This window comes from Strongylocentrotus purpuratus, unplaced genomic scaffold (genome assembly GCF_000002235.5).
Source record: "Strongylocentrotus purpuratus isolate Spur 01 unplaced genomic scaffold, Spur_5.0 spur5_scaffold_21, whole genome shotgun sequence".
NCBI lineage: Eukaryota > Metazoa > Echinodermata > Echinoidea > Camarodonta > Strongylocentrotidae > Strongylocentrotus > Strongylocentrotus purpuratus.
The window spans coordinates 19,340,141-19,354,261 of record NW_022145607.1 but is presented as its reverse complement, the minus strand read 5'-3'; the positions used below and the strand labels follow the sequence as shown (position 1 = coordinate 19,354,261).

The window sequence follows — 14,121 nt, the reverse complement described above, 5'->3', positions numbered from 1 at the left end:
ATATGCAAATTGTAATTTTGAGTTCGGAGGCGATTATGATGACGTCATGAGTTAATTGAGGGTCAAAAGAGACATGAAACAATATCTCCAAATCATACTCTATTAAAATATGAAAAAAATTGGGGTCACCTTGCATCCTAAAGAGCTACAATGGATTTTGTATAGGCATGTTTTTGCCCATATATGCTATGTATTACAAGAGCTCGCGCGCACTGGAATTTATGTTAAACGGTCGATCATTCCGTAATTCATAGTCATAAAGAGACAAACATGGTATTAATTTGTTTGTAAAAATATGTGGAATATTATGAAAGAAAAAAAATGGCGATTCTATGTTGTGTAATAGTTTTACGCGCGAAAACGCGCACGCATGCGCGTGTGCTTGATTTTTTATAAAATGCTTAGAATGGCCTAAAACGTATGCAAAATTATTTTGAGACGATTTTGAGCATTTTAAAATTTTGCGCGCATTGACGCGCGGAGGTACACGCACGCGCGCGTTCTTTGACCTGAAACTGACTGGACGGATATTGACCTTGATCATGATAAAAATGATAAGAAATATCTTTTGGTTATGAAGATATGATCATGAGTTGATTTTCGTAAAATTTTACAAAATAGCGCCTAGATGACGTCATCAGTGAAGGTCAATGTTAAAAACGTTATTGTGCTTTATACATATGCCTATACATATGTGTGCCAAATTTGAAGGCATTTTATTGAGTCTTTTTTAAGTAATCGTGCTTACAAAAAAGTGGTTAGAAATAAGAAAAACTAGAAATTTAATTCGCCATGGGGACGAATTAGGTGGTCTGTCTTCAAGTATTATGATAGATTATAATATTTACTATATTGAGAAAGGGAGAAGTTATATAGACATGTAAACAATGATGATCATCATGATGATCATGATGATGATGATCTAGATAGTAATGGTGATGACGATGATGATGATCATGATGATCATGATGATGTTGATGATTATCATCATAAGACTACGATGACAGACTGAAAAAATGAGAGAACATTTAGATAGTATATAGTCTCAGCTACAACATACTCAAAAATCAACAAAAATCAAGCCGAAATAACGGCGAAATTGCTCGCAAAAGACAAGAATGTAGAATCCAGATTTGAGAAAAAGTCATCTCCCTTAATATAAGGATTACACGCAAAAAAGTAATGGATCTAGTGATAATAGGGTAATAATAAAGTAAATATGGTTGTTTATTACATTATTTGCGATTGTACGTGTTTTAATATTCAAAGGAGATGGTAGAGTGAAAGGTCAAAAAGAAAAAAAAGTGAAGAAAGAAAATTGTTGGAGACGCCCGGACTCGAACCAGGGACCTCGAGGTCGGAAGTCAAGTTCCAAAACATTTCCCGTAGAGATTACACGTAAACGGAAAATGGAATTATCAAATCCCACTTTGTAAGTGAAATATGAGCATGATCCCGGCATCTGATCGAAAAATAAAGGGCACAGTTGTGATAGCTTATTTTCTCAGCAACAACATACTGAAAGCTCAGCGTAAACAAAGATAAAACGACGGAGATATTGCTCGCGAAAGACGAAAATGTAGAATCAAGTTTTGAGAAAAAGTCATGTCCCATAGAGAATACACGCAAAATGTGAAAAATTGACATGCCTCCTTTAATCGCAAAAAAACGCCATGATACCTTTGTCAAAATTAAATTTTGTTTTCACTGTATTTGTAGAGAATATTCTCAGGTAAAACATATCAAAATCTGAAAGAAAATTGATCAATATTTACAGAGATACAATCAATTTTCCAAAAATCTGCTGACGTCATAATATGCAAATTAAAATTATGAGTTTGGAGGCCATTATGATGACGTCATGAGTTAATTGAGGGTCAAATGACACATGAAATCATATCTCCAACTCATGCTTTTTCGAACCATGATATAAAAGTAGGGGTCAATTGACTTTCTGAAGAGGTATTTTGATTTTTAAAATGGGATGTTTTTGATCTAATTTGCATTATATTGCCCATAGCAGCACGCGCGGATTTTAAACTTTGACGCGCGCTCATGGCCTTATGAAAGATCAAGGGTGACTGAAATTAATGTAAATTGTCATTTACGGTAAGAGGAATCTAAATCATGTAAAAAAAATTGAATTTGACCTTTTCCGCGCGTTGTGAGCGCGCGCAACGCACGCGGGGACACGTACGGACGGAAAATTTTGAAATGCTTAAAATGACCTAATTCATACTCTCCTTTAATAGTTAAAGGATTTTGAGCAATTTTTTAATTTTGACGCACGCGTACGCGCGCGTCGTGACCTCTATGTGACTTTTGATGACATGACATGACATGAGCTGTTGACCCTTGACCTTGATTTTTCAAAAAGACATACAGAAAAAGGACTTTTTACTGTCAAGTGGTGGCAAGTGAGATACATCTGAGATTTTCCGACGAGATAAATTGATGAGAAGCTTTTGTTGTGAACAAGTTATTATGATAATATTACTACTACTTCTACTACTAACACTACCACTACCAGAACTACTACTACTAATACTACTACTATTACTACTACTTTTACTTCTACTTCTACTTCTACTTCTAATAATAATAATAATAACTAGACATATAATACTTGTTTGGAACAAGTATAGGTGGGCTGGTCAACTAAAATTTGAAAACAAAATAGAGCAAAAATAAGCGAGATACTGCTTAATTTAAAAAAAAAAACAATATCATGTAGATTCATTACGTGAACGAAATTCACCTTCTATAGTCATGACACGCAACTTAAGAAATTTCTGATATGTGCCCTTTAGTCGTAATTTTTACTCTGATGACGTCATCAAAATGAAAAATGGTTATTATTAAACTTGTAGAGAATTATCTTAGCTACAACATTTCAAAATTTGGAAGAAAATCGATCAATATTTACAGAGATACAGTCAATTTTCCATAAATATGCTGACGTCATAATATGCAAATACGTATTTTGAGTTCCAAGGCCATTATGATGATGTCACGATACACTTAATGGCCAAATGAGACGTGAAATCATATCTCCGACTCATACTCTATCTAAATATGAAAACAAATTGAAGGTCACGGTTCATTTCAAAGAGCTATAATGGATTTTGTATAGGCATGTTTTTGCCCATATATGCTATGTATTAAAAGAGCTCGCGCGCACAGACATTTATCTTGAATTGACGCTCATCTTGTTATTAAAGGTCATAAAGAGATAAACATGGTATCAAATTCCTCGAAAAAATATGAGAAATATCATTAAAGAAAAAAAATGGCGATTCTATGTTTTGTAATGGTGTTACGCGCGAAAACGCGCGCGCATGCGCGCGTGCGCGATTTTTTATAAAATGCTTAAAATGACCTGAAACTTATGCAAAATAAATTTGAGACGATTTTGAGCATTTAAATTTTTTGCGCGCGCACTGACGCGCAGACGTTCTCGCACGCGCGCGTTTTTGGACATGAAATTGACCGGACTGATATTGACCTTGATCATGATAAATATGAATGAGAAATACCTTTTGGTTATAAAGATATGATCATGAGTAAATTTTCAGAAAATTTCACAAAATGGCGCCTAGATGACGTCATCAGTCAAGGTCAAGGTTGAAAACCTTACTGTGTTATGTCCATATGCCTATACATATGTGTGCTAAATTTCAAAGCATTTGAATGAACCATTACAAAGTTATCATGCTAACAAAAAAGTGGGTCGAAATAAGAAAAATAAACTAGATTTGTAATACTTGTTTGGAACAAGTATAGGTGGGCTGATCCAACAAAAAATTGAGACAAAATAAAGGGTACATTTGAGATAGCTTATTGTCTCAGCTACAACATACTCGAAGTTCAGCGTAAATGAAGCTAAAACGACGTAGATATTGCTCGCGAAAGACGGGAATGTAGAATCCAGTTTTGAGAAAAAATCATGTCCCATAGAGAATACACGCAACTTTGTAAAAAATTGACATGCCTCCTTTAATCGCAAAAATACGCCATGATGCCTTTGTCAAAATGAAGGATAATAGCAACTGCATTTGTAGAAAATTGTCTCAGCTAGAACATATCAAAATTTGGAAGAAAATCGATCAATATTTACGATCAATTTTCCATAAATATGCTGACGTCATAATATGCAAATTGGAATTTTGAGTTCGGAGGCCATTATGATGACGTCATGAGTTAATTGAGGGTCAAATGAGACATGAAACAATATCTCCGAATCATACTCTATTAAAATATGAAAACAAATTGGAGTCACCTTACATCCTAAAGAGCTACGATGGATTTTGTATAGGCATGTTTTTGCCCATATTTGCTATGTATTACAAGAGCTCGCGCGCACGGAAATTTTTGTTAAACGGTCGATCATTCCGTTATTAATAGTCATAAAGAGACAAACGTGGTATCAATTTGTTTTTAAATATATGTGGAATATTATGAAAGAAAAAAAAAGGCAATTCTATGTTGTGCAATAGTTTTACGCGCGAAAACGCGCGCGCATGCGCGTGTGCGCGATTTTTTATAAAATACTTAGAATGGCCTAAAACGTATGCAAAATAATTTTGAGACGATTTTGAGCATTTCAAAATTTTGCGCGCGTATTGACGCGCGGACGTACGCGCACGCGCGCGTTATTTGACCTCAAATTGACCGGACGGATATTGACCTTGATCATGATAAATATGAATGAGAAATACCTTTTGGTTATGAAGATATGATCATGAGTTGATTTTCGTAAAATTTTACAAAATGGCGCCTAGATGACGTCATCAGTAAAGGTCAATGTTGAAAACGTTATTGTGCTCTGTACATATGCCTATACATATGTGTGCTAAATTTCAAGGCATTTGATTGAGCCATTTCCAAGTTATCTTGCCAACAAAAAAGTGGTTAGAAATAAGAAAAATATATAATAACTAGATTTGTAATACTTGTTTGGAACAAGTATAGGTGGGCTGGTCGAACTAAAATTTGAGACAAAATAAAGGGTACATTTGAGATAGCTTATTGTCTCAGCTACAACATACTTGAAGTTCAGCGTAAACAAAGCTAAACGACAGAGATATTGCTCGCGAAAGAATCCAGTTTTGAGAAAAACTCATGTCCCATAGAGAATACACGCAAAATGTGAAAAATTGACATGCCTTTTTTAATCGCGAAAATTCGCCCTGATGCCTTTGTCAAAATCAAAATTTGGGCCAATTTTATTTGTAGAAATTGTCTCAGCTAAAACATATCAACATTTTGAAGACAATCGATCAATATTTACAGAGAAACAATCAATTTTCCGTAAATATGTTGACGTCATAATATGCAAATTGAAATTTTGAGTTTGGAGGCCATTATGATGACGTAATGAGTTCATTGAGGGTCAAATGAGACATGAAATCATATCTCCAATTCATACTGTATCAAAATATGACCCAAAAATTGGGGTCACCTTGCATCCTAAAGGGCTACAATGGATCTTGTATAGGCATGTTTTTGCCCATATATGCTATGTATTACAAAAGCTCGCGCGCACGGAAATTTATGTTAAACGGTCGATCATTCCATTATTAATAGTCATAAAGAGACAAGCATGGTATCAATTTGTTTGTAAAAATATGTGGAATATTATGAAAGAAAAAAAATGGCGATTCTATGTTGTGTAATAGTTTTACGCGCGAAAACGCGCGCGCCGCACGCATGCGCGTGTGTGTGGGCGATTTTTTATAAAATGCTTAGAATGGCCTAAAACGTATGCAAAATGATTTTGAGACGATTTTGAGCATTTTAAATTTTTGCGCGCGCATTGACGCGCGGACGTACGCGCAAGTGCGCGTTTTTTTACCTGAAATTGACCGGACCAATATTGACCTTGATCGTGCAAACTATGAATTAGAAATTACTTTCCGTTATGAAGATATGATCATAAGTTAAAATTCACAAAATGGCGCCTAGATGACGTAATCAGTCAAGGTCAAGGTTGAAAACGTTATTTTGATATATTTATATGCCTATACATATGTGTGTCAAATTTCAAGGCATTTGATTGAGCCATTCTCAAGTTATCTTGCTAACAAAAAAGTGGTTAGAAATAAGAAAAATATTTAATAATAATAAATAAATAAAGGCAATTCTAACGAAATTATAAGGTGGTCTGTACGTTATACAGCCCACCTGATAATAAATAAATAAATAAATAAAGGCGATTCTAACGAAATTATAAGGTGGTCTGTACGTTATACAGCCCACCTGACTAGATTTGTAATACTTGTTTGGAACAAGTATAGGTGGGCTGATCCAACAAAAAATTGAGACAAAATAAAGGGTACATTTGAAATAGCTTTTTGTCTCAGCTACAACATATTCGGAGTTCAGCGTAAATGAAGCTAAAACGACGTAGATATTGCTCGCGAAAGACGGGAATGTAGAATCAAGTTTTGAAAAAAAGTCATGTCCCATAGAGAATACACGCTAAATGTGAAAAATTGACATGCCTCCTTTAATCGCAAAAATACGCCATGATGCCTTTGTCAAAATAAAGAATAATTAGAACTGCATCTGTAGAAAATTGTCTCAGCTAGAACGTATCAAAATTTGGAAGAAAATCGATCAATATTTACAGAGATACAATCAATTTTCTATAAATATGCTGACGTCATAATATGCAAATTGGAATTTTGAGTTCGGAGGCCATTATGATGACGTCATGAGTTAATTGAGGATCAAATGAGACATGAACAAATATCTCCGAATCATACTCTATTAAAATATGAAAAAAATTGGCGTCACCTTGCATTCTAAAGAGCTACAATGTATTTTGTATAGGCATGTTTTTGCCCATATATGCTATGTATTACAAGAGCTCGCGCGCACGGAAATTTTGTTTAACGGTCGATCATTCCGTTTTTAATAGTCATAAAGAAACAACCATGGCATCTATTTGTTTGTAAAAAAATATGTAGAATATTATGAAGAAAAAAAAATGGCGATTCTATGTTGTGTAATAGTTTTACGCGCGAAAACGCGCGCGCATGTGCGTGTGCGCGATTTTTTATAAAATGCTTAAAATGGCCTCAAACGTATGCAAAATGATTTTGAGACGATTTTGAGCATTTTAAAATTTTGCGCGCGCATTGACGCGCGGACGTACGCGCACGCGCGCGTTCTTTGACCTGAAATTGACCGGACGGATATTGACCTTGATCATGATAAATATGAATGAGAAATAACTTTTGGTTATGAAGATATGATCATAAGTTGATTTTCGTAAAATTTTACAAAATGGCGCCTAGATGACGTCATCAGTAATGTTTAATGTTGAAAACGTTATTGTGCTTTGTACATATGCCTATACATATGTGTGCTAAATTTCAAGGCTTTTGATTGAGCCATTTTCAAGTTATCCTGCCAACAAAAAAGTGGTTAGAAATAAGAAAAATAAATAATAAATAAATAAATAAATAAAGGCAATTCTAACGAAATTATAAGGTGGTCTGTACGTTATACAGCCCACCTGATAAATAAATAAAGGCAATTCTAACGAAATTATAAGGTGGTCTGTACGTTATACAGCCCACCTGATAAATAATAAATAAATAATAAAGGCGATTTTAACAAAAATATAAGGTGGTCTGTATTAGATACAGCCCACCTGATAATAATGATGATAATGATGATGATAATAATAATATTAATAAAAAATGTAATGATAAAAAAATGATAACAATAATAATAATAATAATGATTAATAATAATGATTAATAATAATGAAAATATCAATAACAAAAGTACAAATTGTGCATGACGGTTGAGAAGATTTAGTGGACTTCATGAAATTAGGGATAAATTCTAAACTGAATTGATGACAAGATGTTCGGCCCAGAACCACTTTGCCTGTTATGCTACTGTTCAGATATATGATGATCATATTTTTTCTACATACTACAGGAATGACACAATGGAAGTCGGCATCATTACCTGCATGATCTGTATGTTTGCAGTTGCTTTGACGGTGGGAGGGCCAATTGGAAGACAGGCCTCTCAGTCAGGTATGTTGATTTTTTTAATGCATGTTTTACAAAATGTAATAAGTAAGATTGTAACACAATTGTAACATGACCATTGTTGGTAGGAGCCTGAGTAAATACATAAATTCAAGCCCTCTCTCTCTCTCTCTCTCACTGTATCATATTGTTTTGAGCACCCTCCCCCCACCCTCTCTTTGGACCCTTGGTTTGGACCACTCTCATAGCAATGCGCGTAGTTAAAGGCAACTCCTCTAGCATAATGCATAATGTCAAACTATTACTACCACTGCATTTCTGAATGAGCCAGGAAATGAATTTGTTCTTGGTATGTTTAGGTATTTCATTGGAAATATATGAATTGCATGATACGCTTTTAATCCTGAACATGGTGAATAAAAAATACAATATTTGCTCTGTAAGCCACGAGATTTTTTTGTGAACCAAAATGAATGGCAAGTGGGGATGAACAAAAAATTAGCTATGTATAAAAGCATATAATAGAAATGACATTAGATCTATATAATTTTCTCTTTCTACAGAGAAAACTGTCCCCGTTGGAGCATATGTAACCTTGGAGTGTCCCCTTGTCCCCGACGATCTATGGACGTACGTGTACTGGAGGAAAAACGATCACACTATCTACTCTCTCGAAGTCAAGAGTAATACCCCATGGACAAACGATACAAGATATGAGGGCAGCAACCATGCTACACGTTTAACGATCACGGACCTCAAGAAGACAGACAGTGGAGTCTATTATTGTAAAGTGGCGACTGTACGCTTCATTAAGGAACGTGGCCATGTACTGCTATCTGTTACAGGTATAATTAATTAAGTATCATATCACTTCAAAAGCGTCATCCCAAGATAACTCTTATGCACGCTTGTATGTGCATTTCATTTTCATAAGTCGTTAATTTATAATCTGACTGTACTGTCATATTTATAATTACCTTGATTACGTGAAATTAGCAACTACATGTATTTCTATTTTTTGTTTTCATCTGTTATGAATTTCACATTATTCTTTTTATTTCAAATACATAACAAAATTCCTCTATTAGTATATTAAACAATACAAATAGTTTGTCTAAAGATATTGCAGTATAATCATGATAATCATGATGATAGTAAAGCATTCTTGTTAGTCAATTGCAACATAATAAATAGACTTAAACGTTTCAACATGCATTATATGGCTATGTATAGTGGATTGGCCTAAAGTAAAACAAGGCTTGTTTTGGATAGGCCCTGTGAATAAATAATTTACAAGCAGATAAAAAAGAGAATAGTAGAATGGAGGAACAATGAATTAAAGAAAGAAAGGGGGTAAAGATATGAGAAGGGAGGAATGGAAAGAAGACAATGGAGAATATTCGAAGAAAAAACAAACATTGTCACAGGAATGGGTATGCACATTAACTAGACAAGACAAGAAAGGATGGAAAAGATAGTTATTTTTATTGTCAAAATTCATAGATAAAGAGAAATGGTATGGTAAAACGGCGATGCCCCGCCATATTTGACTTATCGCCCGCCACCATCTCTGTTTTAGGAAATGTTTTATCAGGCCCTGGTCTGAAAACAGTACACCCCCATTCAAACCCAACAACAACAGCATTACTGATTAAGCCGACGAAGAAAAACGATGAAATCAACACCAACAAAATAAATAACCCACCTTGAGGTGGCATTCATAAAGATCTACCGAATCATATCGTCAAAGATTTGGAAATAACTGAGCAGTATCGATAATGTTTACAAATCATATATACAGTGAATACATGTATAATAGCTTCAACGTTGATAAGATAAAATAGCGATAAATTCATGATTATTTTGCATGCTTTATCCTTAGACCAAGAGGTAGGACTATCCACCACTTCTCCAGGTGTTTCTTCAACGATACCACCGCAACCTGCTGAAGATTCTTCAATAGCTTTCATCGTCAAATGCTTAGCATTTATCTTCATCACCACCATCATCATCATCAACACCATGTATCTTTTTAAGAAGTACCGGGAACGTAAGGACATTTGTTTTACTACCTTCGCAAAAGCTTTTTACATTGAATGATTATGATCAGTCTTCATGTTGTTTGTAAGATTGCACAGTGATATAAATGCTGCCCTCAGGATTTCTGAAATCAGAATCCAAGTCATATCAATGTTGTTTTCTAAAAAAATAAATGGAAAATATAATACTGAAACATTGTGACCATCCCAAATGTAAAATGTATATAGAAATGTTAACAATGTTTCTATGTAGAGATTGTAAACTGTAAAGTCCACATTTTATGTTAATGTTTTCATTTTTTCTTCAAATTATTTCTTTTATCTCATTTTATTTTATCCTTTATATTCTATTAATATTATGATTATTATTGTTATTTATTTATTATCTTATCTTTTTTTTTTTGGGGGGGGGAGGGATATTTACAATATCGGAGGGGATTGGGGAGGGGGTATTACATGTGCTATGGACTTCATTCAAATTTCATTTTTGTATTATTATTCTTACTTTTGTTAATGAAGGGGGCAACAGACCTATGGCATACGCAGAAAACATCAGATCTGAATCAAATTTGGCTTACATTTTCACTTGCTAAATTAATTGGATTTTATTTGATTATTATTTACAAACTTCATGTCACGCAAATACTCCGAAAATAAAAACGATATATATTTTTTGGAAAAGGGAACTTACACATTTAAATCCCAGCCGTTCAGTGTGTAAGTTATTAATTTAGTTTGCAGAACCCCATCACGTTTCGGAAAAAGAAGGAATTTAATCTGATCAATACCATGAAATGTTTCTTTTTCTTCAGGAATTCGGAATTTACGTGCAGGAATCGCTAGTGCCTCCAGCATACAGGTAAGAAAGTTCCCTTTTTTTGTTGCTTTTTTTGTTGTTGATAAGATTTCACTTACAGGATAATTATAAATATTTTTGTTATTGTCGACAAAATTACTTCAGGCTTCATTTTCTTTTGGATTTTTTAATTTTGACCTGAAATAAGAGAATTATGAAATGTTTCAAATATTGTGCAGATATTGACTGATAAAATGTGTGTAGTATTACATTTAAAACCTCCGGAAAACTACCCCCTAGGACAACTATCCACGGACAGCTACCCCCTAAGATAGTTGTCCAGGGGGTAGTTGTCCTATATAGAGGGTGGTTGTCATAAGGGGTAGTTGTCTGGGGGGTAGTTGTCCGGGGGATAGTTGTCCGGGGTAGTTGTCCTAAGGGATAGCTGTCCGGGGGTAGTTAACCTAGGGAGTAGTTGTCCTAGGGGGTAATTTACTGGGGGTAGTTGTCCGGGGGAGTTGTCCCAGGGGGTAGTCGTCCTAGAGGATGGTTGCCCTAGGGGTAGTAGTCCTAGAGGGTAGTTGACTTGGGGTGGTTATCGAGGGGTGGATGTCCAGGAGGTAGGTGTCCTAGAACCCAATATAACATCTAAAAATGAATGGGAGTGAAATATGGTAATTATGATCCTCACAGTCGATACACTTGATGAGCTACTATTATTTGTGCCAATGAATATAGGTCTCCATAAAACATTCGATTGGGACCCAGTCCAGCTGTTCAAAATGGCTCACCTGTGACCTGTCATCACCCCTTTGTCCACTAATTAAAACCCTTGAACTTTTTAGTATCAATGACTGTGTACAATACTTTTTCAACCATTGCATCATCTTTGATACGATCTGAAGGGACTTCCCTTCATATTCCAGACATATTTACAGGAATGTGTAGAGATCAGTGGTTCTTGCTTTGTAATAGAGTACCAGAGGGCAGCCAGTCACAAATTTTCATTATGACTAGTTTTGGTTTTGGAAAACAAGACTATGTTAAATTTAAAAACCTCATGCATTCTGGTCAATGCTAGCATCCATTTCTTTTAGCTGTAAAAAAAGGATTCTTCAGGAATATTTATAAATATCTTTCAGATGAACCAGAACTTTTTCTCCGTAAATTTGTTTCACGAGGTAGCCCCTTTACTATTGACAATCATCATTTCCTATCGCTTATAGGCACACAAAAGTACTTTAACACCGTTGGACACTGTTTCTTCTCATCTTGAGATTGGAGACGAGGTAAATATCGATGTTACAAAATTGTTGATGTTACAAACAAGTATTTCCAAATGTTGTTGTAAGAGACGGACCATGAAACTGTAACATAATTTGGGGACTATTTTGTTTAATAAGAATACCCCTTTCACTAATAGTCACTACAACACGCACCAAACCCTTGAATTAATTTTTATTAATGACTGTGTACAATATTTTTTCCAATCATTGCATCATCTTTAACAGAATCTGAAAAGACTTCCCTTGATATTCCAGACATATTTACAGGAATGTGCAGATATTTGTAATTTTGTTTTGTTTTGCAATAGAGCACTAGGGGGCAGCTAGTCACAAGTTTTCACCCTGACTATTTTGGTTTAGGAGAACGAGGCTATGCTACATTTAAAAACCGCTTGCATTTTGGTGAATGCTAGCATCCATTTCTTTTAGCTGTAAACTGAAAAGTGGATTCGTCAGGAAGATCTACAAAAACATTTCAGATGAATTGGAACTTGGAACCTCCGCAAATTTGTTTAACGAGGTAGCCCTTTTACTATTGACAATCATCGTATCATTTCCTTTATAGGCACCGATAAGTTCTTCTACACCGTTGGACCCTGATTCTTCTCATCATGATATTAGAGACGAGGTAAATATCGATGTCAATTAAGAAGAATTTGTAAATTTTGTTGTAAGTAAAGTTGGACCATGAAACTGGAACATAATTGTTGGAACTACTGTAACCCATGTTTTTAAGGGAGCCATGTATATTTTGTTTTATAAAAAATACCCCCCTCAGTATTAAAAATTGTCACTACAACACCCACCGAATAGAATCCATACTTCTACCCAATCCTAAAAAAGAGCACATAATAGGTTTACATTTAGATCCCTGAACTAAATACTGAAATGCATTAGGTACGTTAATAATTTTAAAATAATTAATATGAACATGTAAATATTTATATCCTTTCTAAGCTTCATGAGAGTCTATCTACTGTATAAATATGACATAGCAATCTGGAAAATAATGATATGCATTTCTAAGGCGTTGATTAAGATTGGGAATTTAAAAAAAACTTTTCCTTGAATAACTCTTGAAATATCAAATGGGTAGCGAGAATGTCGCGATATTGTTAGCTTCAAAATGTAACGTCATGGTATACCCGTAATATCATTAAAACACGTTGCTATTTCTTTTATTCTCTTGGTGGGACTATTTTATGGGACCCAGTCCAGCTGTTCGAAATGGCTCATCAGAAATGCTGATACCCCCACCCTTTCGTCCACAAAGACAGACCATGAAACTGTAACATAATTTGGGGACTAACTCATGTTTTTAAGGGAGCCATGTAAATTTTGTTTTATAAAAAATGCCCCCTCAGTATTAATAGTCACTACAACACCCACCGAATAGAATCCATAATTGTACAGAATCCTTTTAAAAAAAGCACATGATATTTTTACGTTTACTTACCTGATCTAAAGATTGAAATTTATTAGGTACGTTATTTTATGTCACATTAGCCATCCCTTTGCAGGATTTTTTTGACGTGGGATATAGTTAAAAGTGTTTTCTATGTACGGTGACAAAATGTCTTGGCTTTATTCTATTTTTTTTAATAGAAAGGTACACGCATCTATTTACTCAGCTCAGACACACATGGCAGAGATGATGTAGACGTGGATGACAGGGTAGAAGAAAGTTATTGTTAAAATTCTCCGAGGTGGCTGACAAATGACTCCCCTTCAGTAATATTTACTACGTCACCCACCGAAAATGATCCATAATTTTACCGAATCCTCAAAAAAGCACATGGTTTGTTTACATTTACATCCCTTATCTCAAGATTGAAATTTATTAGGTACGTTAATAATTGAAAAAATTAATAATTATTAATTTATATATTGACTTATTTATTTCTGATATTTAGACAGGGTGACTTATTGTCACCAATAGTGGTGGTCTTCAATGAGGCCCTGTTAAACATAATAAGGAACAATAGTTT

At 34.6% G+C, this 14,121-nt stretch overlaps 1 protein-coding gene and 1 long non-coding RNA gene across 2 annotated transcripts; both read left to right on the top strand.

The window, feature by feature from the left end:
- The first annotated feature begins 7,962 nt into the window (after window positions 1-7,962).
- LOC105437875 lies at window positions 7,963-10,644 on the top strand. The gene is made up of 4 exons (XM_030994222.1): window positions 7,963-8,057; window positions 8,576-8,857; window positions 9,895-10,062; window positions 10,571-10,644. Exons 1-4 carry the CDS (start codon window positions 7,967-7,969, stop codon window positions 10,642-10,644), a joined length of 615 nt encoding a protein of 204 aa, XP_030850082.1. The 5' UTR covers window positions 7,963-7,966.
- A 1,438-nt stretch (window positions 10,645-12,082) lies between these two features.
- On the top strand, window positions 12,083-14,121 carry LOC115927991. The gene is made up of 3 exons (XR_004065804.1): window positions 12,083-12,136; window positions 12,699-12,761; window positions 13,739-14,121. It is a non-coding gene; the product is annotated as an uncharacterized LOC115927991 (long non-coding RNA).